Source organism: Argiope bruennichi, chromosome 5 (genome assembly GCF_947563725.1).
Source record: "Argiope bruennichi chromosome 5, qqArgBrue1.1, whole genome shotgun sequence".
Lineage (NCBI taxonomy): Eukaryota > Metazoa > Arthropoda > Arachnida > Araneae > Araneidae > Argiope > Argiope bruennichi.
Window position 1 is genome coordinate 32,543,372 of NC_079155.1, and position 23,799 is coordinate 32,567,170.

General features: G+C 31.3%; 1 protein-coding gene across 1 annotated transcript; it reads left to right on the forward strand.

The window, feature by feature from the left end:
- Nucleotides 1–229: 229 nt before the first annotated feature.
- Nucleotides 230–21,773, forward strand: LOC129968905 (slit homolog 3 protein-like). Its single transcript, XM_056083243.1, has 5 exons — nt 230–341; nt 3,678–3,960; nt 9,039–9,421; nt 17,230–17,378; nt 21,524–21,773. The coding sequence occupies exons 2-5, from the start codon at nt 3,697–3,699 to the stop codon at nt 21,664–21,666; spliced, it is 939 nt and encodes a 312-aa protein (XP_055939218.1). The 5' UTR covers nt 230–341; nt 3,678–3,696; the 3' UTR covers nt 21,667–21,773.
- The last annotated feature ends 2,026 nt before the right edge of the window (nt 21,774–23,799 follow it).

A 23,799-nucleotide genomic window follows, 5' to 3' on the forward strand; every position in this document is an offset into this window, starting at 1 on the left:
AAAGGAATTTTTTTTACCAGCTTTACACTTGGACTGACATCTTATCGTAAATACTTCTTATCAGAATTAGGATGTGTTTTATCTCAATTATTATGCAATTATTGAAAATAGGAATACATTAAAATATTGATTGAACACGAACAAATCTCTAATATATTTATTCGTTTGGCGATGCAAATTGTTTTACTCCAAAATAAATCTGTTAAGAATATTCACAGAATCACACAGTTGGGAAGCAGAATATAATCGTGGGATTTCTACAGCTGCAAGATAAAAAGGCTTCGTAACATTTCTATATATGTATTTCCAACACATTTTTTCTCAAGTTAATAAGGAAAAAGGTTTGTTATTAAAGTCCTTATTTTTCCGTATCTTTTTATAATATTTTGAGAAAAATATACTAAAATTACGAATTACAACTTTTATTAATATTCAATAATTAACTTTTGTACAGATATAATTCTTTCTGTATATATTTTAAAACTTATACTTAAGGAAATTTGTAAACTACCGATCTTGCTATTTTTCAAATAAATTTGAAATAGTTTAAAAATGATTAAAAAGTTTTTACTTACTGCATTTTTCACTTAAAAATAAAAAACTTTTAGTAAATAAATTCTGATGAAAAAAATTCTCATTAATTATACTTAAAATTATATTTTTACATATTCTTCCTGCCATCTTTGTCCTCATATAGATAGGTTTTAGATGTATTTGTATAAAAGTAAATATAGATTTAATCTTTTCAGAATCATGGGATTTTAATTTCCCTAAGGGACATTCATTTTTATATACTTAACTCTTTTTAGGGCCATGGAAATTATGATTACACCAAATTCATTACCTTTTGCATGCAGTTATGTTGGTTGGCATATATTCTTCCAAATTTTTCAATAATGCAGAAACCTAGATGTTCTATCAGAGTTTCTTATCTCATAGAAAATGGTGTATCTTGATTTATTATTTGTTAATTAACTAGCCGCCTTTGACGACCAGCCGGTTCGCCAATATTACCGCTCGCTACAATTTTCAATTAAATATTTTAAGTAACTGGTCTCTTAATAGATTCTCAAACAAAACATTTTTAATCTTCAAATTTTGATAGTCATACCAAACTTATACTGTTGTTTAGATTGTTTCGTTCAATTTACTATATATATTTAGCTAATTTGTTGTCATTTCCGGTAAAACTTCAACTTTAATTTAAAGTGGAAATGATGAAATTGCAATTTATATACAGATATTTTTTAATAAAGCCAAGCGTTTTATTTTATTTATCATCTTTATTGTTATTTATTTATTATTATTATTATTGAATATGAGTATTGCAAACAGTATCGCTCGGTATTTAAGAGTTATGTGAACTACAAAATATTTTTCATAATTTATGCAATATCTCAAAGAATAATTCAACAAAAATTTCTCAGAATCAGCATAAAATTCAGTTTTTAGTTTTGCTTTCAAAAGGATTGAAATGAAATCAATAAAAATATTTTCTTCCGGCCTATAAATATATTTCAAAAATTATGAAGTCTAAATTTAATGCAATAAGGTATCAGATTCTGAGAAATATTCTGGACACTCCAAATTTTAAATAAATGAATGAATGTTTCTATTTTCAACGATCAACTAAGACTTATTTATGAAGTTTTGAATGTTAAAAATTAAAAAAAAAACTCAACATTTTCATAATCTTAGGTCATTAATCTTGAGAAACCTGCGCGCTGATTAACGAAATGAATCAATGAATCAAATTTATCTAATAAACTCAACGAATCCATTTTATTAAGTACACCTTAATTCTAAATATATTTTAATTCTTTCTTTAACGCGTTAAATAAATCTTATTGAAAAAATAAATCAAAATATAAATTTAAACAATAATTTTTTAATTAAGATTTATTTTATTGAAGTGAATAATGTGTAATTAAATAAATTCAGGTTAATTAATTTTTAATTTTTATTTGTTTATGAGTTTAAATTTTTTTAAAATTATACATTGAAGTCTATATAAACAAATTCATAGTCTACCTGTTGAATGTCTCTGTTTACATGAGATAGAGAAAGTAATGAATCTATCTAATAAAATTATTTGTTTTCTAATTTGAAGAGTATGTATTGTTTTTAGTTATAGTTCATGACTTCAAAAAATTACTTATCAATGCTACGAGGTATTTAATTCGAATGCAATGTATTTTGTCAATTCTTTGATATATTAATTTAACACTTACGATATCTAAGAAAAACAGCATTTATATATGTGCCAAGGATAATTTTTTATTTACATACTAAATGAGTACATTGGAAAAATATTGTAATTTTTTTTCTTTGTTTATTACAATAATTATTATGTGATCTCATTTTGAAAAATACAAAATACTCATACCAAAAAAAAATCAATTTTTTTATAAGAAAAAATGTTTTTTTGCAAAAACAGAATCAATTACAATTTTCAAAATCTATAATCAGTAAATTTTAAAATTGGGTTTTTAAATGAACAATAAATAAGCTTTCAACTTATGACTCACAGCGTGATTTGTTAATGCATAAATTTGAACTATTGTGATACTCTCTGAAATGATCACCATTAAAAATAATGGAGTGATGTTTCCGAATTTTCTGTCCCAAATTCTAATAATTCTTTTTTCATTCCCCCCCCCCACCTCCCACAAAATTTTAGATCTTGTTCAAAACGGTGAACACCACGAGAGCTTTGTTTTGGACGGATTGAACAAAATTTGACCCAGAATTTCAATTTTAGTTACAAGATCAAAAATACTTTTTTTATTTATCTAAATCATTTTGTTTCTAAGTTACTGCATTTATATTATCCGAATGTACAGATAGACAAATGATTAATCTTTTGACGAATTAGTTACTAACTTTGAAATTAATTTACATTTTAGATTCTAAAACTGTGCGCCAAATTTCATTGATCTAAGTAGTTGCAATTTTGAATTATCGTGATTTTATGCATATAAAAGCAAAGACCGACAGATCATTAACCAATTGATGGATTTAGTTCAAAATTCAGGGCTGAGGTGGCCTGGTGGTAAGGTCTCGGCTCGTCAGTCGTAGGATTTCAGGTTCGAGACCCGATTCCACCGAAAAGGGGATCTGTTGCACGTTACATCCGTCAAGGCCACACGTCCTCAAGCTGGTGTGGCGTGGTGTGGAGAGGGGGATGCCAGCTCAGGTGTCGTCCTCGTCATGTGACCACGGTACAAAATTACGAGTTCCGTCCCCAAATAGCCTTAGTGTTGCTTAAAATGGAACGTTAATATAGCTAACTAACTAGTTCAAAATTTAATACGGGTTTCTATTTTAAATAGTAAATCTACCCACAGCATTTTATCCTTCTAACACTTTGAGTTTTGTATTTATCGTGTTTATTTGTACTAGAATAGCTAAATGACTTGAAAATTTGCTAGAAATTCACATATTTCGGTGTATAAACCACATACAAAATTTCATCAATCTAGATCGAAGCACTTTTCAGTTATCGTGTTCAAATATAGTTTTATCCCAAAAATATGTTTTTTGGATTAAAGGATGTCTGAAACATGGAAAGTCATCAAAATTCCGAGAACGATTTTTTTTTTGTTGCTGTTATAAGTACTTGTTTTTTATATACATTGTATATGAGAAAATAACATTGTATTTTTTCTCTTTCTCAGGTAAATTATCAACATCCTGATGTTCTCCATTTTGTGTTTGTTTCTCTCTGTGGTTTGGTCCGTAATGGGACAATGTCCACCGGCCGAAGACATCGCCCCTCACTGCATATGCAAGGACCTTGGAGACGGTCCTATGTTGCTGTGCGAAAAAATCATGTCAGCCGAACAACTCATCCCCATCATTAAATCGACAGACACGTACCCTATGTTTGCCTTGACTCTCATGGATTCCACTCTTCTCTACATTCCCAGTAATTTGTTTAAAAATACTAAATATGAAAAAGTAAGTAACATAACTCATATAGTGTAAACCAGAGGTTCCCAAACTTTTTTTTCTCGTGGACCACTTTCAGAGTTTTACTATTTTCGGTAGACCCCCTGCTGCTACATTTCTACTGTATTCTCAAAACTCCTAAAAAATATCACCCTAAATTGGGGGTGTTATGAAGAAAAAAAAAAGTAGCACATTTTCAGTTTCAAAAAAAGTAGCACAGCGCAAGTCGCATTTCATCCCTTTGCAGGTCTAAACAAGCATCCCGGACGAGCGGGCGCACGGACGGCACTTTGGAAGTCTCGACATGTAGTGTACACTTGTACTATTATCTATTGTTCTATTTAATTCTGTGTTTGAACTGAGTCTCGAATATTTCTGAGTACCTACCTAGTGAATGATGCTACCTACCTACGTTGATAGGTAAATCCAAGCCAAAATTTTTGTTCTTTATTATGAAAACCAGAAAATTTTTCGTGGACCCCCACTTACAACTTGTGAAGCCCTGTTTTCTTTTCACGTCTACGTGGACCCCCGTATGGTCTCCTATTTACCCTGGGGGTCCACCTGGACCACTATGGTGTAAACCATCGGAGTGATCTGCCTAAACTTTTATCGTATATTCCCTAATAAATTTGTCATGCCAGAGAACGCCCATACAAAATATAAACTTTTGACGAGAATTTAGCATTTTTAATTAATCTATCGTGTCATCCTTGGCGAATTATTTGGCGATTGATCTCTGCCATGCGGTTAATAGTATCCGAAAATCGAATTAATGTTTTATTATCGAATTTTAGATCCGTTTGTGTTTGAGACAAAAATTTGGCACCGAACTACAGATACAGTCACAAAATACCATATCAAATTTGATATGTTTAAATCAATACGTTTTTAAATTACCGCATTGACATGTATCTGAAAGTACAGATCGACAGACAGTCAATCCTTCATTGGATTTCGATAGGTATCTGCAAGTTTACAATATAGATATTAAATGTGTGTAATGAATTTTATCTATCTAGCTCTCTCCGTTTTGTAGTTATCGTGATAACTTATGTACGAACAGTCAGACAGACGGACTTCCTCTGAACTAATTTTACTTAAAATTTGATAGAAGTCTACAAATTTCGTGTAAAGACCGCACACCAAATTTCATCCGTCTAGCTCAAAGCGTTTATCCGTTATCTTTGTCACAGACGGCAGACAGACGAACATTTTCCAAAAATATTTCTGAATTCGAGAAACATATTTTTGGAAAATGTCCGTCTGTCTGTTATCTGTGACAACGTGTATAAAACGTGTAGATTCGTCAAAATCTCGAGTTCAAATTTTTTGACGATTACTATACTTTCTCTAAACTACATATACGAGAAAGTAAAAAGGGCGAAAATATTTTGTATGACATTTTGAGAAAAAGTCTGAGCGAAAACAAATTAAAATTAATACAACAGAAGTTGTAAAATAATTACAAATTGTTCAATCATTCGGTTAAAGGTATGTCAATAATCATCAAAAACTTAAGAATGTTTCTTAACAATGTAATAATTATTTATTGTTAAGCTTAGTATCTATAAAATGCGTGATATGACATGTATGAAAAAGAGAAATGTTGTACAAGGCAGATCGAGCTACTCAAGAGCTACAAGATACCAAGGGATAGTAAATTTTACACGTATTTTTCCTAGCTGGGTGGTAAGTGCGTATCATAAAATGATTTTTCAAGATTTTCGTTAGCTTTTTAATTAAAAAAATTATCATGTTTTTAGGCTTATTCTAAATAATTACGGAGCAAATTATTGCTGAAAAATCATCTTTAAATTCTATTAGCATTTCATTTGATACCAATTTAAACTTTTATAATTTAAAAACATTTTTAAAAATATTTTGAATATATGTTTTAATAATACTTTTCTTTGTTTGAACTAATTTATACACAGTCGCGTTGCTATGGTATTAAATAAATAATTCTGTGTGCATGTTGTGGGCACTATGTAATTAAATGTAAATTAAAATAAAATAGCAATAAGCTAATCAAGCCTGCTAAACTTCGGAATAAAAATGTAAACTCCTTTCATTTTTTTCTTTTGTAAAATGTCGAAAATTAGTGATTATATGGTGTTAATGAAACATTTCTTCATTCAAAAATTATTATTATTCTTTGGGAATTCCAACAACTTATTTGTAACCCTATCTTGTGAAATTAAAAACATACATAATTAAATGTATTGTTGCAAACCTGTAGTTTTGGCTTCCCAACACAAATAGTGTCATCGTAAGAAAGGCTGTTGTACGATTTGTCCTGTGCATGCTGAGCGAGTGTCGCGTCAATGACCTTAGAGCTTGGCGGCAAACTTGGCGATCATTTGACGACTTTGCGATGAATTTGGTGACAAAATGGATAATGCTGGAAAGTTCGAGAACTTTCACGATCCATCCACTAGGAACCGAGATACACCCAGATACGTCCTGATTGGTTTGGAAGATTCTAGCCCCGCCTCCCGGAACTATAAAAGACATGCACTCTCAAGACAAGAAGTCGTGTGTGAGAGTAGTCGGAGTCGCCAACAAGTAAAAAAAGAGATGATTAGACAGCAAGCAAGCTGCTGAATTAGCGATTAAATGCGCTGCGTTATTACAATTGATTGGCGGTATTTGTAGAAGAAATATTGTGTAACAGTATGATAAGTTAAATATTATGCAACATGTTTCACATTAACTATGTTCCATTTATTCTTTTTTCATTCCTTAGTTTTCCTTCACTAAACAAATGCTTCACTTAAATATTTTAAACTTGAACTATCAATTAAGTGAATCATTTTATAACACATTCCCTAAGTGTAAATTAACTGAATTTATGACTAAATAATACAAATATTAATTGTATTTTATTTCAGTTAATCTCAATTAATTGCATAGCTTGATTTTCTAATTACCCTATGAAACACTTTTTAGCATCTAAATTAAGACAGATATTAAAAGTGGCGTTTTTAAAAATAGTCTTGTATCTTTTCAGTTTACTGTGTACAATATTCTTTTTAATATGGTCACTTATATAATAATGTCCTTAAAAATGTAACTATCCGAATAATCTACCTTTTAATTGCGCAATGTTTTTCGCATTTCTGTAATGTTAATTTCCAAATCTTGCATTGAATAATCGTTTTAAAAACATAACAGGGAACCCCAGAATCTTTTTTATCTTTCTTCTTTATTTTCATGTTTAATAAGAAAATCATGCAATAAAATATTTAATGAATTAATGAAAACGTTTTGAATTTCCTTGCAATAATAAAATCTATGATTGAAAAAAAAATGTTCTTAAAAATCATCAAAATTCAATAACAATTTGCATGTCCACTAAGTAGATATCATTAGAAAGTGATTTTTTAATGATATCGATTAAAAAATTATTTTTTTTAAGTAATAAAATGATGAAAAAATTACTTTGGCCAATAACTATAAAATGTCGCTTATTTCTTAAGTTAAAATTCTGTTGTTGCTTTTGGCACTTGCTATAAACAATACCGCTAACCTACAAAAAATAGTCGCACTGGAAAACAAAACATTAAGGATGATAGTCAGGGCCAGATGGTTCATCAGAAATGCGGAAATCATTAAAGCTCTGAACATCCCCCCAATCAAACAATTCATCCTCAAACAAGCCCAAAACTTCTATGGAAATATCATAAATATAGACAACCCCACCCTAAGTAACCTACCGACATATGATATAAACGACACCTGCAACAAACGCAGACCTCGCTGTGTCCTTGCAATTTAAATTGCAGACAAATAATACATAACCCCCTTTTTTCCCACACACACAAGAAAACAATACTTCCAAACTAAAATAAACCATGTATGATGCACTGTAATTACTAAGGTCAGTTTCATATCACTCCAAAGTTAACCATTTTTAGATTTACGGATGGTGGTTTGTAGTCAGCGATTTTAAGCCGAGTTTTAGCGTCTCTTGTTTCAGTAGCTCCATCTAGAGTCAAGAATACATCTTAGCTACTCATACGTCACAACCCTTTTCATGGGGCGGACTTCATTCATACATTTCATTCACTCATCCACAGTTCGTAATTTAGACCTCTGAGAAAGAACGATCACCTCTGAACCAGTATCCCCAGTGGCATTGTCTCGATTTGGAGGAATTCGTGGCTACAGCAGATTTATGCGTACACTAGCTACCATATACACGGAGAGTATTAAAATTCTATTATTTCAAAATGATTTGTCAAATTTGGGTCTACTAAAGCATGTTTCTACTTAACACTTAACACCTCTCCATGCCCCTGCGACTATAATCTTAACGATTATTTAAACAGTTGGGTGGACATGGAGAGTGAGAGTTGCAGATGGCTAAGCTAATGATGTGGAGGTAATGGTGATTGGGCTGATGATGTGGAGCTGATGTTGGCTGAGTTGTAGTTGGCTGGGTTAAAGATTTTTAGGCTGCAGTGGGTTGCATTGGAGTAGGCGAGCTGAATTCGGTTAGACTGGTGAGGAGCTGACTTGGCTGGGTTAGAGCAGGAATGGTTGGTTTTAGGTTGGGTTGGAGCAGGGATGTCATGGGCTATGCTTGACTGAATGGAGTTGTCTGAGCTTGAAGATGCGCTGCGTTGGTGGTTGGAGTTTCCAGGCCTGGGTGGAAGTCTTGTCGTGCAGGTGGTGAGATGAGTTTTCCGATGTTATAGGAGTGGCGGTCAGTATCTGAACAGCTGTGACTCTTCATGCAGGAATTGAACCATTTTTCTGATCTTGGCCCTGCTGAGAGAGTTATCTGCTACCCTGGAGAACCAGACCTGTTGAAGGTTAGCTGATGGTTTCGTTAGGTGATAAGATGTAGTTAAAATGCATTCTGTTGCGTAGTGGAGTGGTGACCCCACTTCGCCGCAGGTGCAGTAAGGTTCGTCTGCTAAATTGAACCTTTTTAAGTAGGTGGGAAATGGATAGAATATTAATTCGTTACACCTTATGTCAAAATATATGTTAAAAGACGATTATTTCTATTTTTTCACTGTTACATGGGAGCTGCCTTGTTATAAGATAATTGATTGCATCTTAAAACTCAATTTCAGATCCGCTTCGTCAACACTCAGTTGATGTCTTTATCGGACGGAGACCTGGCGTTCGAAGGACTCGAGGACCTTTTGGAGGAAATCCGTGCGACGGATGCCCATTACATCACCCAGTGGGATTGGTCCCAGCTGAGGAACCAGCGGGCACTCCGGCTCATTGATGTGAACCTCATCGAACTGCACACCCTCGACCAGGAATTTCCCGCCCTCGAGTCCCTGAGGACTCTCGGTATCAGCAAGGCCGATATATCTTTCATCCACCCTACAGCCTTCAGCAGTCTCAAGAATTTGGAACTTCTGATTCTGAGGGACAACTCAATCTCTGATCTGTCCAGATCCATGTTCCCGTCTCCTTCTAACCACTTGACTATCATCAATTTGAGGTACAGCTTGGTATTTTCTTGCGTGCATTTTAAGATCCAATTTTTAATTTCTTTAAATCGGGACTTCGAATAAGATTTTGGGTTTCCGTCCGGAATGGAAGGATCAGAGAAATATCAGAATTATTACTTATCTAGACATTCTCTATGCAGTTGGGTGATTTCGACTGGTTCCCCCAGTACTAATCTCTGAGCGATTTTGTCAATTTCTATATCACGTGAAAGCGCAAGACTCCTAGATGAGTTATCAATTGTCCACTACTTTCCATTTTAGAGAACTATCACAAAATAAAATTTTGTCAGAATCCCTCTGTTTCAAGGACTATACCGACTTTGCCAATTTGAAAGCATGTCTAACCAATCAGAATACTCCACGATTATTGTGCAAATAAAATTTAAAATAATTCTTCCCTTTGTTGCGATGAAATAATGTTGATCAAATTTGATTTATATAATTTAATTCTATTAATATGGTAGAGTGGGTGAGCAGCTGGTCGTCGAATACAGTTAATAATGAATTTATTTATTCATTCTGATATAATTTAAAAATTAGCTAAAAATTTTTTGAAAATTTTATTTGGTTACTTTCATTCAAGAATCTGAACAATTCCCCACCCCTTCTCCAATGACTTTTTATCTATATTTTATCTCTCGTATTAATATTAGCACTTTTTTATTTAAATGAGAAAAATCTTTTTTCTCCCACTCCCTGCTTATTTAGTCTGATATCCGGATGCGACATATAGTGTTTTAGATGGTAATACAATAATTGAAATGAATGATATGCTATTATGTATTTTCCATATTCTTTTATTTTAATGAAATTTTGATTAAACTGTATGCCAAATGTAACATCAAAATTTCATTAAGTTTTGCTATGTACGGTTTTAATGTAGAAACATGATATGAAACAGCTACAGCATCTTTAACAAGTAAGTAAGGGAATGACATCTTTATAATATTGTTATCTAACATTTTGGATGTTAATCATGATTAAATTATAGCTGTTTGAACTCAGTAAGAAAATACTGACGAAATGCAATGCCGTCTCATATACATATTAGTTAGATATTGGTTTTTTTTGTTTGGTTATATTAACGTCCCGTTTTAAGCAACACTAGGGCTATTTTGGGGCGTACCTCGTCATTTTGAACCGCGGTCAGATGACGAGGACGACACCTGAACTGGCACCCCCTCTCCACACCACACCAGCGGGAGGACGTTTGGTCATGACGGATTTAACGTGCAACAGACCCCCTTACACGACGGTTTTTCGGTGGAATCGGGTCACGAACCTGAAACCCTCCGGTTCAGAAGCCGAGACCTTACCACCAGGCCACCGCTGCTTTAGTTAGATATTGGGGAATCGATTATATATATAAAAAAGTGACATGAGTGGTCTTCCTGAAACTTTCTCTCATACTCCTTTATAAATATATTGTCCTCGCCTTCTCTTACCCACATAAAAATCGGAACCTTGGTTAATGCTGTGACTCCACATATGCTGACTTTTCTTGAATGTCAAATTTATTCAATTCTTCGTCCCCTCCTCTCGAGTTATAGCGTTTACGTGCATGCGAACGTATAAGCGGTCAACTAGTTTATAGACTTGAGGCAAAATTTAAAACCGATCTATACTTCAGATTTTAAAAATATGTACTATTTTTTTAAACTTACTGACTCTGCACTGCCGCAGTGGCCTGGTGACAATGTCTCGGCCTCGAGACTGTTGCGACCAAATGTCCTCCCGTTGGTGTGGTAAGAAAGTTTGGAGAGGGAGGCTGTCGCCTCAGATTTCGGTTTCGTCATCTCAAAGCTTTTTAAAATTGCGAGGTTCGTCTCAAGGAAGCCCTAGTATTGCTTTAAAATGGAATGTTTATGTAACTAAATTCTTTACATTTTGTAGTTATTGTGTACAGAGTTATACTCATGGAGATATAAAAGTGCAGATTCGTCAAAATCAGATTTTGCGTTTGCTCTACGGCTTGTGGTGAGACAGATTTAATTATAAATGCACCAGGTTTCTCGTTGTGGATGTGTTGTTACGGCCGACAACCTACAGCAGAGTTATTGTAATTACGGCCGAGAACCTGCCTTTCCTGCGAAATATCAATAAATACTCCGATATCAAAGGCTGACGAGTGGACGAGTATACCTTCCATGGGATGTTACTATTGGACAGACAACGACCAGTTACATATTTATAAGTATGACTTAGGGTAGGCCAAGTCACAGGCTATGGGAACAAGGATAAAAGAACATGAAATATATTTTCACACGAACCGTGATCCGTTGAGGACGACACCCAAGCCGGTATCACTTTTTCTAAACTTTTCCATCGCATCAACAGAAATGTGTATAACCTTGTTATGCATTGGAAGACATTCAAAACGATTTTTACAATAACCATGTTTAGAAGCTGAGAACTTTTCATCAATCAACTTCGGATCGCTGTATTAGTGAGATCTTTATGTGGAAATAAAAAAAGAAAGTCGATTTCTTTTTATCGACTTGAAAATGATTTTATATTCAGAATGAAATGAAAGAAATGATTTTATAGAATAGCAGAAATGATTTTGCATTCAATTCGTAATTATACAAAAAAGAACCAGCAATAGTGTTCCCTCCACGATTTTGTACTATATATACTGATTCAATATGATACGTTTACTGTTCGGAAAATAATATGGAATATCTAATATCTATTTTGAATTTTTCACTGCTTTTTGTATGGATTTCAAATTTGATATAGATTTGTGGCGATTGTGATGTGCGAGGATAGAACCTGGGACCTTGCAGTTCGCAGTCCAGTAACATGACAACGATACAAAAGCAATTGCTTGGGTAGCGTAGCTGTTAACTGGCTTATAAGCTATTCACTACAGATTTAAATTTTGATAATAACTGAGTGCTAAACATCGTTTTAATAGTCTGTTGTACTTTTGATTTATCATGATCACTTCTGAAATCATGATAAATAGGAATAGTTTCATTTCAAATGCAACTGTTGCTGATATTCTCTTCAAAGTTTTATTCAATATTTTAAATACTTTTATAAACATTTGGCAGCAATTAGAAATTTATTTCATTTTATCATCTGAAAATAAATTAAATTATAATGAGATAAATATGTTTATTTTGAAAAATGACGAATGTAATTGTTATTGGAAATTCTGGCCATAATTTAATCAGTGAAATTCGGTATGTAATCTTGTGGCTACAACTATAATTCCATGTTCGATTTTCATTTCATTTGGAAGCCGATATATCCATTTTTACTTTCTCGTATAGATAATATGGAGAAAGTATATTAATTGCCAAAACTCAACATTTTGACAAGCTCTAGTTTTAGAGTTCAAAAACAAATCTTTAGAAAATGTCCACCCGTCTGTCTGCCTGTCTGTGACAAAGAAAACTCAAAAATGCTTGGATGTAGCTACATGGTTGAAATTTAGTGTACGGTTTTTACTCTAGATTTGCAGATGTCTGGCTAAATTTGAGTAAAATCTGATCAGACGAAGTCTGTCTGTCCGACTATTCGAATATAAGTTAACATGATAATTATAAATTGAAGAGAGCTAGACAGATATAATACTCTGATTTAACATTTATAATGTAGGCACCTATTCAATTTTGAGCCCAATCCAAAACGGGGTTGACCATCTGTTGGTCTATACTCTCAGAAATAAGTAAATGCAATAATTGAAAAGCGCAATGACTTAAATATATCAAATTTGGTACAGAATTTTGTGACAAAAAGTGCAGTTTTGTGTCAAATTTGGTATCAATCGGTGTCTAAAATATAAATTTGGTTTTCGGATACTATTAATGTATGCTATGGATTAATCTCCAAAAAAACCTACCAAGGATGATACAATAAATTCAATTAAAACGCTAAATTCACACCTAAAGGTTAATATTTCGTAACTATTGTACGCCAATGCTATGTACGGCCTTCTCAGGGATGGCACCTTTATGACAGAATATGCGAGAAAGTTTTGGGAAGACCACTCCCGCTTCATTCATGAATGTCGATTGTTGCCATATACAGATTGCTTGTCATTTGCTTATAAAAATATCATGGTAAAAAAGTATTGATTTGGCATTACTTTCTTTTATATGAAAATTTCAAAGGAAAAAGTATTGTAACCGTCAATAAATTCGACTTCGAGATTTTGACAACTCTCTACATTTAAGATCTCTCGGAGTCTTTTAAATTATGTTTGTTTGTCTGTGAATGTGATAAAATTAAAATGCTTTGAGCTAGACGAATAAAATTTGGTTTATGGTTTCTATATCAAGTATGTAGACTTCTATTAAAGTTTGGACGAAATCTATTTATAAGAAGTACAGCTGTCTGAATGCAATTGTATGCAATATCTATAAAGTATAAAGAAGTAGACACATAAAATTTTATATACAGGCTTAGTATTTAAAGCCAAGACCGGTATCAAATTTGGAACCAAATCCATTAAGGGTTTGACCGTCTGTCCGTATGTACTTTCGCATGAATGTGAGCACAATTAAGTCCAAAACACAACACTGAGGTAACTGAAATTTAGTATAAGCTTTTGTATCTAAGTTATTGTTTCTTATCAAATTTTGAATTTAGCTTATCTCACAATACATTTTCTATGTGTAAACATTTGTAAATCGAAAGTAGGAAATGGCAACAAAAAAAACCGCTGGGACTTAGAAATTTTAATGAAATTTTTGATTAAAATTTATTGAATGATTTCCTTTTTAGATTAGTTTTTTTTTATCATTAATTCAATTCCTTTATTTCCTTCCAATTCATGAGCTATCTCCTCTGTTTAACAACAACCTACAAAGCAAATAGTCAGATGAATCAAATTTAATTAGCAGACTCTTATATTGATATACATGCCTTCAAAATCCATAATCATAATCATATAGGAACCCATGGTTACGGTATTACAATTATGACACAATACAAAAAAATGTGCAATGTGTTTTATTATCACAAAAAAGTATATAAGTTATAGGAAATCACAATGAGTTTTCCAAATTTCGCCCTTTGTCATGGATGCATACAGGACATCTGCATCAATGGACATGTCCGCTATCAAAGATATCAGAAAATAGCGGATAATAAATAGCAGCAGAGATAAACGACGACTTCTGCCTACAAGAACATGTTTGAGTCTATTGGTATTTCATAAATGAAACTTTTAAAATACAGCGCAAAAATATTAAGAGGGGATAAGTCAGGGATTTAGGGGTGATTCGACAGGAGAATCATGCACAGTCCATGCAATTTCAAACGATTGGTCCAAAAAATTTGTGCACGGAAACTGTATTCTGAGAAGGAACACGTTCTCTTCTGAGAAGGATACTGAATCAGTGTTGTGAAAGTAACATGTTCAGACAGGTTCGAATGTGTAACAGTGAACATTTGGTAATTTGGTAAGTAGTGGCAAGCAGCTACTCGGGGGTAGAGAGGAATACATGAACCAGGGGGCCAAACTTACAAGGCGTCAAAGAAACAAACATTAGAACGTTTTTGATAGATTTTAAAGTAATAAGGGTATAAAAAAATAGCCCCTCGGACGTCATTCGCCTTGTTGACTCACTGATGACAGACGGGAATGAAATAATCATATTACGCCCCAGGCTCCACCGGCCCCTATGTCATTGTTAGCATGGCCTCAATGGAAATCCTATCTTTGTGCGATCATACACAATATGTCTATTAATATTTATAAGGCCAAGCAAGAGGTCAATTCGGTACTCTTAAAACGATTCATGTTGCTCTCACTTTACTTAAGTCACAATGATGAATATCTTTGGAGATCAACCCACAGTACCTCCTAATCATTTTCGACCATACTTCCCTCCAAGTGTGTACATGGTATCTTTTATATTGGAATTATAAAAGGATATTTTATAAGATATCTTTTATATGGGAATAATAAAAGGATATTTTATAAGATATCTTTTATATGGGAATAATAAAAGGATATTTTATAAGATATCTTTTATATGGGAATAATAAAAGGATATTTTATAAGATATCTTTTATATGGGAATAATAAAAGGATATTTTATAAGATATCTTTTATATGGGAATAATAAAAGGATATTTTATAAGATATCTTTTATATGGGAATAATAAAAGGATATTTTATAAGATATCTTTTATATGGGAATAATAAAAGGATATTTTATAAGATATCTTTTATATGGGAATAATAAAAGGATATTTTATAAGATATCTTTTATATGGGAATAATAAAAGGATATTTTATAAGATATCTTTTATATGGGAATAATAAAAGGATATTTTATAAGATATCTTTTATATGGGAATAATAAAAGGATATTTTATAAGATATCTTTTATATGGGAATAATAAAAGGATATTTTATAAGATATCTTTTATATGGGAATAATAAAAGGATATTTTATAAGATATCTTTTATATGGGAATAATAAAAGGATATTTTATAAGATATCTTTTATATGGGAATAATAAAAGGATATTTTATAAGATATCTTTTATATGGGAATAATAAAAGGATATTTTATAAGATATCTTTTATATGGGAATAATAAAAGGATATTTTATAAGATATCTTTTATATGGGAATAATAAAAGGATATTTTATAAGATATCTTTTATATGGGAATAATAAAAGGATATTTTATAAGATATCTTTTATATGGGAATAATAAAAGGATATTTTATAAGATATCTTTTATATGGGAATAATAAAAGGATATTTTATAAGATATCTTTTATATGGGAATAATAAAAGGATATTTTATAAGATATCTTTTATATGGGAATAATAAAAGGATATTTTATAAGATATCTTTTATATGGGAATAATAAAAGGATATTTTATAAGATATCTTTTATATGGGAATAATAAAAGGATATTTTATAAGATATCTTTTATATGGGAATAATAAAAGGATATTTTATAAGATATCTTTTATATGGGAATAATAAAAGGATATTTTATAAGATATCTTTTATATGGGAATAATAAAAGGATATTTTATAAGATATCTTTTATATGGGAATAATAAAAGGATATTTTATAAGATATCTTTTATATGGGAATAATAAAAGGATATTTTATAAGATATCTTTTATATGGGAATAATAAAAGGATATTTTATAAGATATCTTTTATATGGGAATAATAAAAGGATATTTTATAAGATATCTTTTATATGGGAATAATAAAAGGATATTTTATAAGATATCTTTCATATGGGAATAATAAAAGGATATTTTATAAGATATCTTTCATATGGGAATAATAAAAGGATATTTTATAAGATATCTTTCATATGGGAATAATAAAAGGATATTTTATAAGATATCTTTTATATGGGAATAATAAAAGGATATTTTATAAGATATCTTTTATATGGGAATAATAAAAGGATATTTTATAAGATATCTTTTATATGGAAATAATAAAAGGATATTTTATAAGATATCTTTTATATGGGAATAATAAAAGGATATTTTATAAGATATCTTTTATATGGGAATTATAAAAGGATATTTTATAAGATATCTTTTATATGGGAATTATAAAAGGATATTTTATAAGATATCTTTTATATGGGAATAATAAAAGGATATTTTATAAGATATCTTTTATATGGGAATAATAAAAGGATATTTTATAAGATATCTTTTATATGGGAATAATAAAAGGATATTTTATAAGATATCTTTTATATGGGAATAATAAAATGATATTTTATAAGATATTTTTTATATGGAACTTGTAAAATGAGTATTAATTGAAATGATCTTACTGTTTCAGTAATAATCAGCTGAGCTCGTTGCCGGATGGTTTGTTTGACAACATGCCTAATTTAAGCGACTTGGATCTGAGTTATAACAAATTCGCAGCTCTGAGTGAAGAAGCATTTTTATGGCCTTTGGAACACCTGCAAACGCTTACTTTGACAGGCAAGTATTCGTTTCCGCCACCATTCAATTGCGGATTCGGGGTTTTTATCATTTTAAAAAATGTATATCTCAATGCAATTAAAATCTGGTAGTAATTTTAAATAAGAATGTTTAATACGTCACTTCATAATTTAAAAAAATTACTGTTAAGAAAGCCAACGAATAATCATTAAATAAAGATAAACATGGTTTTATGATTATTATGATTACCATATGTTAATATTTTCCTGCTGAAATATCGGAATCAATCAGTATATCGAGCTTCTATTAATTACTCTATTTTTTCACTTTTGTTGGCGCAAGCTGTTGGACCGTGCACAGTTATCCTATATATGGTATATGTATCAATGTTCTCCTGTGCATGGTGACCTTTTGTGACTTTCCCATGCAAACGCGAAATCATGCTCAGATATTGACCTCATACCTCCAATGAATTTACAATTTTTTTTAAATTTCTAACAATATTATAAATATACAATTTATAAAATCATATTGCTATGAATCTATGATAATGTTTCCCTATCCATAACCTTATAATTAGGAAGAAAAATTTACAGAGACTTTTAATGGATAATGAATGGATGATTTAGTGATATCCTAACCTTGGAGTATTTGCGACGAATTTAATGACAGAAATGAAAGTTCTAGAAAATGCATAGCCTCATAGCTATTAGAAACCGAGATCTGAAGAATCTCCAGGATATTTTATGTGGCTAAATGTCTTGTCAGAAATTTCTTGTATTAAAATTTCTTAGGTTTACGGTAAATTAATAACATTCTCTGCTTGAAATAATAACAATATAATGATTGTGGTAAATCAAAGAATAGGAAGTACTAATATTTGTAATTTGCATTTTACAAGATCTATTTTTCTGTTATAAAAACAGCAATATTCTTTGTATTTGATAATCTATGGTTATTTCAGTTGGATATTTTAGGTTTTTGTTTAAATTGTTTATTTTGGTATTTGAAATAAGCATGGATTCTTTTTCCCGAATTTTCTTTCGAACAGACATTTATTACGACGGTCTAAAATTTTAGGCTAAATGAAGTTCAAATAAATCAAAATTTATATCTAAAAAATAAATGATTATTCGCTTCTCACTGATACTTGCCAACTTCATTTGGAACTTAATCAAACTATCGAAAAACAGTAATTGGTAACATAGAAAAGGAATTACTTTTCCTTAAATATTGGTGAAAATATTAACAGGGCCATTGGTAGTATTTCGAAAATTTTAAAGCTCGAAATCAGAATGTTTCGAATAATAAACACATTTCCCTAGTTTTTCAAAAAGTGGTTATAATTTCTTGAAATTTTCGATAAACGCCAGAGATGAAATTCTGTAACGTGTTTGGGAAAGTTTAAGAAACAAAACTCAAAGTAGGATTTCATTACAAGCGATTAAATAATATAATAAAATGAAATAATGGCCGTTTCAAGCGGTAAAAACAGACAGAGCTGACTAATAAAGAAATTATTTTGAATAATTCTGATACCGTATTTAAATAATAGTGTTGGTATCAATCAAATTAATCAATAAATCAAATCGAAAATTTATATTTCAAGTAAAAAAAAAATCACATCATGCATTTAAATGTTTAAATTTGCTGGCAAAATTTCGCATAATTTGTTGTACAAGATAGTTTTGTTTCGTTTTAAGTTGGCGCTCTTTTTCGATTCTCTTTCGATTTGGCGCTCTTTTACGAGGCGATTTTTCACAATCTTTAATTGCTGAGTTCAATAAAAATTACTGATTGAAATCAGTTTTACAATATTAGACCAATGTAGAATATCCTTTTCATCTATATTGTTCTTTGATTTTTAAAAAAGATGTTTATATTCGAAAAAGATTATACGAAATAACAATTTTAAATAAGCTTAATGAAACTGAAAAGCAAGAAAAAGTGATTTTAATTTTCAGATGATATATAAAAGTCGCATAAATTGCAATTTTTTTAGACAAAAAAAAGGGTTTTTTTTTTCTCTCACTAAAGAGACTCATCTTTTCTTCAGCGGTAATTTAGTTTTGTGTCAGACGATATTTGGGTTCAAACCCTGTAATTGTCAAGATCAATCGTCTGTAAGGCCCGCAGAGTAAAATGTTCTAATAATAGCAGTGAAAAATGCATGTGACTGGTGCTTATAAAATGTTGCAGGTCGAGAAGACTTCTTAAAAACACAGCCTTTTATTTCTTGCGACAAACAAACATTTAATGCATTATAAAATATTACATATTACACCGACACAGACAACACAAGTGAAGAAAAAAAAAAGAATCTGAATCTACGTCTAAGTATTCGCGCACGAGTGCTTCCGCTCTTATATAGAGTGAAAAAACATTTGCATAAAACGGTCAAATAACATCTTGCATAAATAATTGGAAGCATCATTTCACTTCATGTGATAAATCGTTGCGAGCGGGGTTCGAATCATCAACAGTTTGTGTACACGCATTCGGATGGAAAGAAAAACCCAGTATGAAACGAGCATCCTATTTTTGCTAGCATTTTGTAACTCGGAAGGTTATTAAAAGGCTGCAATGGCTTATTTGGTAAACCTCCACACTATCCTATTTTAAATATGACTTCTTGTCGTGAAGGAAATAACCTTTGCTTAGTGTTTAAAGTTCGGAAAATAAAGTTCTTCTTGGAGTATAACTTCGGCATCCGAACGTAATGCAAAATTATAGATAATGCCTTTGAAAGTCCTCAAATAGGATTTTGATTACATTTTTTTTCCCGAGATAATTTCCAAAAGTATCATAGAACAAAAATGAATTTTATATCGTTTTAACATGCAACAAGTTATTTTTATAATAATACAAATTTAGCTACACAAATGTTTTCTGAATTTCGGGGATTTATAAAAATATTATTTTGCCTAATATTCGACAATAGATTTCATTGTTCTATTGAAATACAAACTATACTCAATGCTTCATTAATTATTTAATTTCGCAATTTTCCTCCATTGTTGGAAACTAAAGAAGAAATATTCTACTAATTTTATTAATGCAAAAGACAACATGCAATACGCTACATGCATGTTTGAAAGAAATATTGAATTTAATACTAGCGATTTACTATTTTATACCAGTATATTTTGGCGACCAGCTGGTCCAGACACTTGCGTTTTTAATAGCACTACGATGACATGAGATTGGACTCCGTAAAGAAAAATACACAATAAACAGAACAAATACACAATAACAATACACACTTGAAGCTTAAAAATACTTTTTTGAGGGAATAATAAGCATCAATTTATGTAAAAGAAACTTAAATGAAATGAAATACAACTAATATTCCCGGAAAACCAACTGGTCGCCAAAGTCGGCTATAAATATTATGGTGTCCTAAAAGTTTCTTTCTCATCGCTCTATGAACGGCCTTATCTGGCTCTGCTTATGCAAACATGCAGGCTTATCTATTAGCCGTCTATGTCATCGGTTTTAGTCTTCCCAGAGCTCTACTACACCCCCAAAAAGTTCTTTTGTCCATTTGATGGAATTAGAAAGGCATAATTTTCTACTAGCTCCTTCCTCAAGATGAAACAATAAATTTTACGAAATACTGTCATCAACTGGATCAATTAAAAGCTGCCATAGCAAAAAAAAAAAAAAAAAAGAAGAAAAAAAAAAAAAACGATTAGAATTAATGAACCGAAGAGGCGTTGTTTTTCATCATGACAACGTGAGGCCACATATTGCATTAGTCGTAAGACAGAAGCTCTTACAGTTTGATCGGGATGTTACTCTCCATCCTGTATACTCTCCAGACCTCGCTCCGTCTGATTATTACTTCTTTCTCTTCTCGAAAAATTCTCTTCTCAATAAGCGCTTTAAATCCATCAGCGAAATAAAAGCGCGACTCGAAGATTATTTCTCGTCCTAAACACAACAATTTTGAAAAGAAGGCATAATGAGTAAACATGGAACATCCTGAGAGATGGAAGAAGGTAATAGAGCAAAAAGGTTCTTATATAACAAAATAAATAATATCTTTTACAGTAAATATTGTGTATTCATTCCTTATTAAAAACAGGAAAGAAACTTATGGGACATCTTAATGCAACATTTCTTTCAAATATATTTTAGCCATCCCATTGTGTTAAAATCGGTAATTATTTTCTCCTTTCCAGGTAACCCAATCCGCTGTGACTGTCGCATGAGATGGATTGTGGACGTTAAGAAACCGATGTATTTCCAGGCCTATTGTTCGCAGCCAGATAATTTGAAAGACGTGTCTCTGGATTATATCACTAAAAAAAGTTTATGGTGCTGAAAGTTTAAGTTAAAACTTGAAGCAGAACGGAATGGGATATTTATGATTTATAGTGAATATTAACAGATACAAAAAAAAAAAAAAACAATAAATTTTCAAAAGTTTGAGATTATTTGTGTCTTTGGATTTGGATTGTTAATTTTCATTTTTTGATTTATGATGTATAAAAAAACTATTGTAACCGAGATTTTTACGAATCTCCAAGTTTTGGATCTGGCCGAAATCGAAGATCGTTTTTAGGTATTATGTCTATCTGTCTGTCTGTACCAAAGATAATTCAAAAATGGTTTGAGCTAAACTGATGAAATTTGGTATATAATTTTATACCGAATTTCTAGATTTGTATCAAATTTTGAGCAAAATTCATTCTAGGAAATTCTGTCTTTACAGTTGTTCGAATATGAATTAGCACGATTATTATAAATAGATAACTTCAAGATTGATGAAATTTGTACACAAACTCAACATCTAAAGTGTATATAATTGTTTAGTAAGTTTGAAACCAAATTTGTCAAGGATTTGACCTCCTGTCGATCTGTATTTTAACAAGCATATAAACACCATAACTCAAAAAACGGCATGGATAAAATATATCAAATTTGGTTTTGGATTTTGTGACTGGAATTGTAGTTCAGTGTCAAATTTTGGTTTCAATCGCTTGGAAGAAGCTGGTCTAAAACACAAATTCCTCTGCCTTTCTAAGATTGAAAATTTTACATGGGGGGAGGGGATAAGACAATGATTGGAGAATATGTGAGAAAGTTTTGGGAAGACCACCTCCAATGGTTAAAAATGAAACATTATTAAAGATGATTTTTAGTTATGATCTAATGCTGCATTATTTGTATGTGTTATAAAAGACCGAGCCGGCTTCCTGGCCTAGGGATAGCGCGTCTTCCCTGTGGTCTAGGCGTCAGGGGTTCGAGTCCTTGTTCAGGTATAGTTGTTCTCTACCCTGTGTTCTATCTGTGAGGTGTGTGAAAGCGCCCCCCCCCCTGTAGAAAGGGCCGTGCAAGCGAATGTGTGTGTCATCTTCATATGAGCTAGAAGTCAGATTTCTTCCCTCTGGTGCTCAGAAGCCACTGCACACTCGGTTTAAATCGCTGACAGCAGGCTTGTAAAATGCCGTAAGTAACAGTGACAATAAATGATCGAACTGCGACAATGTTGAGATTCTTGGCTTTATGCAACCCCATAGTAAATAAATTGAGGAATGGTCAAATATTTTGTTAAATATCATTATTTCTGACTTGCACTGACTGATGTTGACATTCAGCATACACTAATGGTGAATGTTGAATAAAATTTTTTTTGTCACGTTAAGACAAAACTGCAGCTTTTAGAATCGTATTTTAATATTAAAATATATTATGATATACGATGAAATAGAAGAAAGCTTAAATAGTAACTCATGTAAATAAACCGTTGAATTTAAAACGAAAAATATTCAATAAGAAAAGTGAATAATTCCGATAATAAACATATACAGAAATTATGTGATGAACGTTAGATAATCTTATTTATAAGATATTATATAGCACTTTGAATTGCACAAGACAAATACATGTAGTCGCAGAACACTGACTTTTGCAATAACAAAATGTGTAGATTTTCCTCTCTTCTTCTCGAATTAGTTGCAACTACTTCTTGCAGCGGCATTTCTTGAGAAGTAATTTCATCTATGGAAAGTAATGTTTCTTTACAAATTACAAACGAATCAATGGCTGATTTAGTTATTTTGAGTTCCTAGGACTGCAAAGTATAAAGCCTCCTCTTTTACAAGCTATCAATTTATTCTCACATTTCATCAAATATTTAATATATTAATTATCATCTTAATTATTTTATTTCAATAATTTTGCGAATATATATACGTTTATATTATTCATTTATTTATTATATATATTATGGGAAAAGTAACAAGAAGGTTAAAGTCTTGAAAAATTAACCATAGTTAATGATTTCCTTACTTACAAATATAAGCATTTAATTATTATGAAAGTTTATAAACAAATAATATTTATATATAATTAAAATTATTATTTTATGGGCACTTAAAAATGAAATATAACATGACCACTTAATGAATAATAAATATTCCAACATATTATAAAGAATTAATTACTTGTTTTT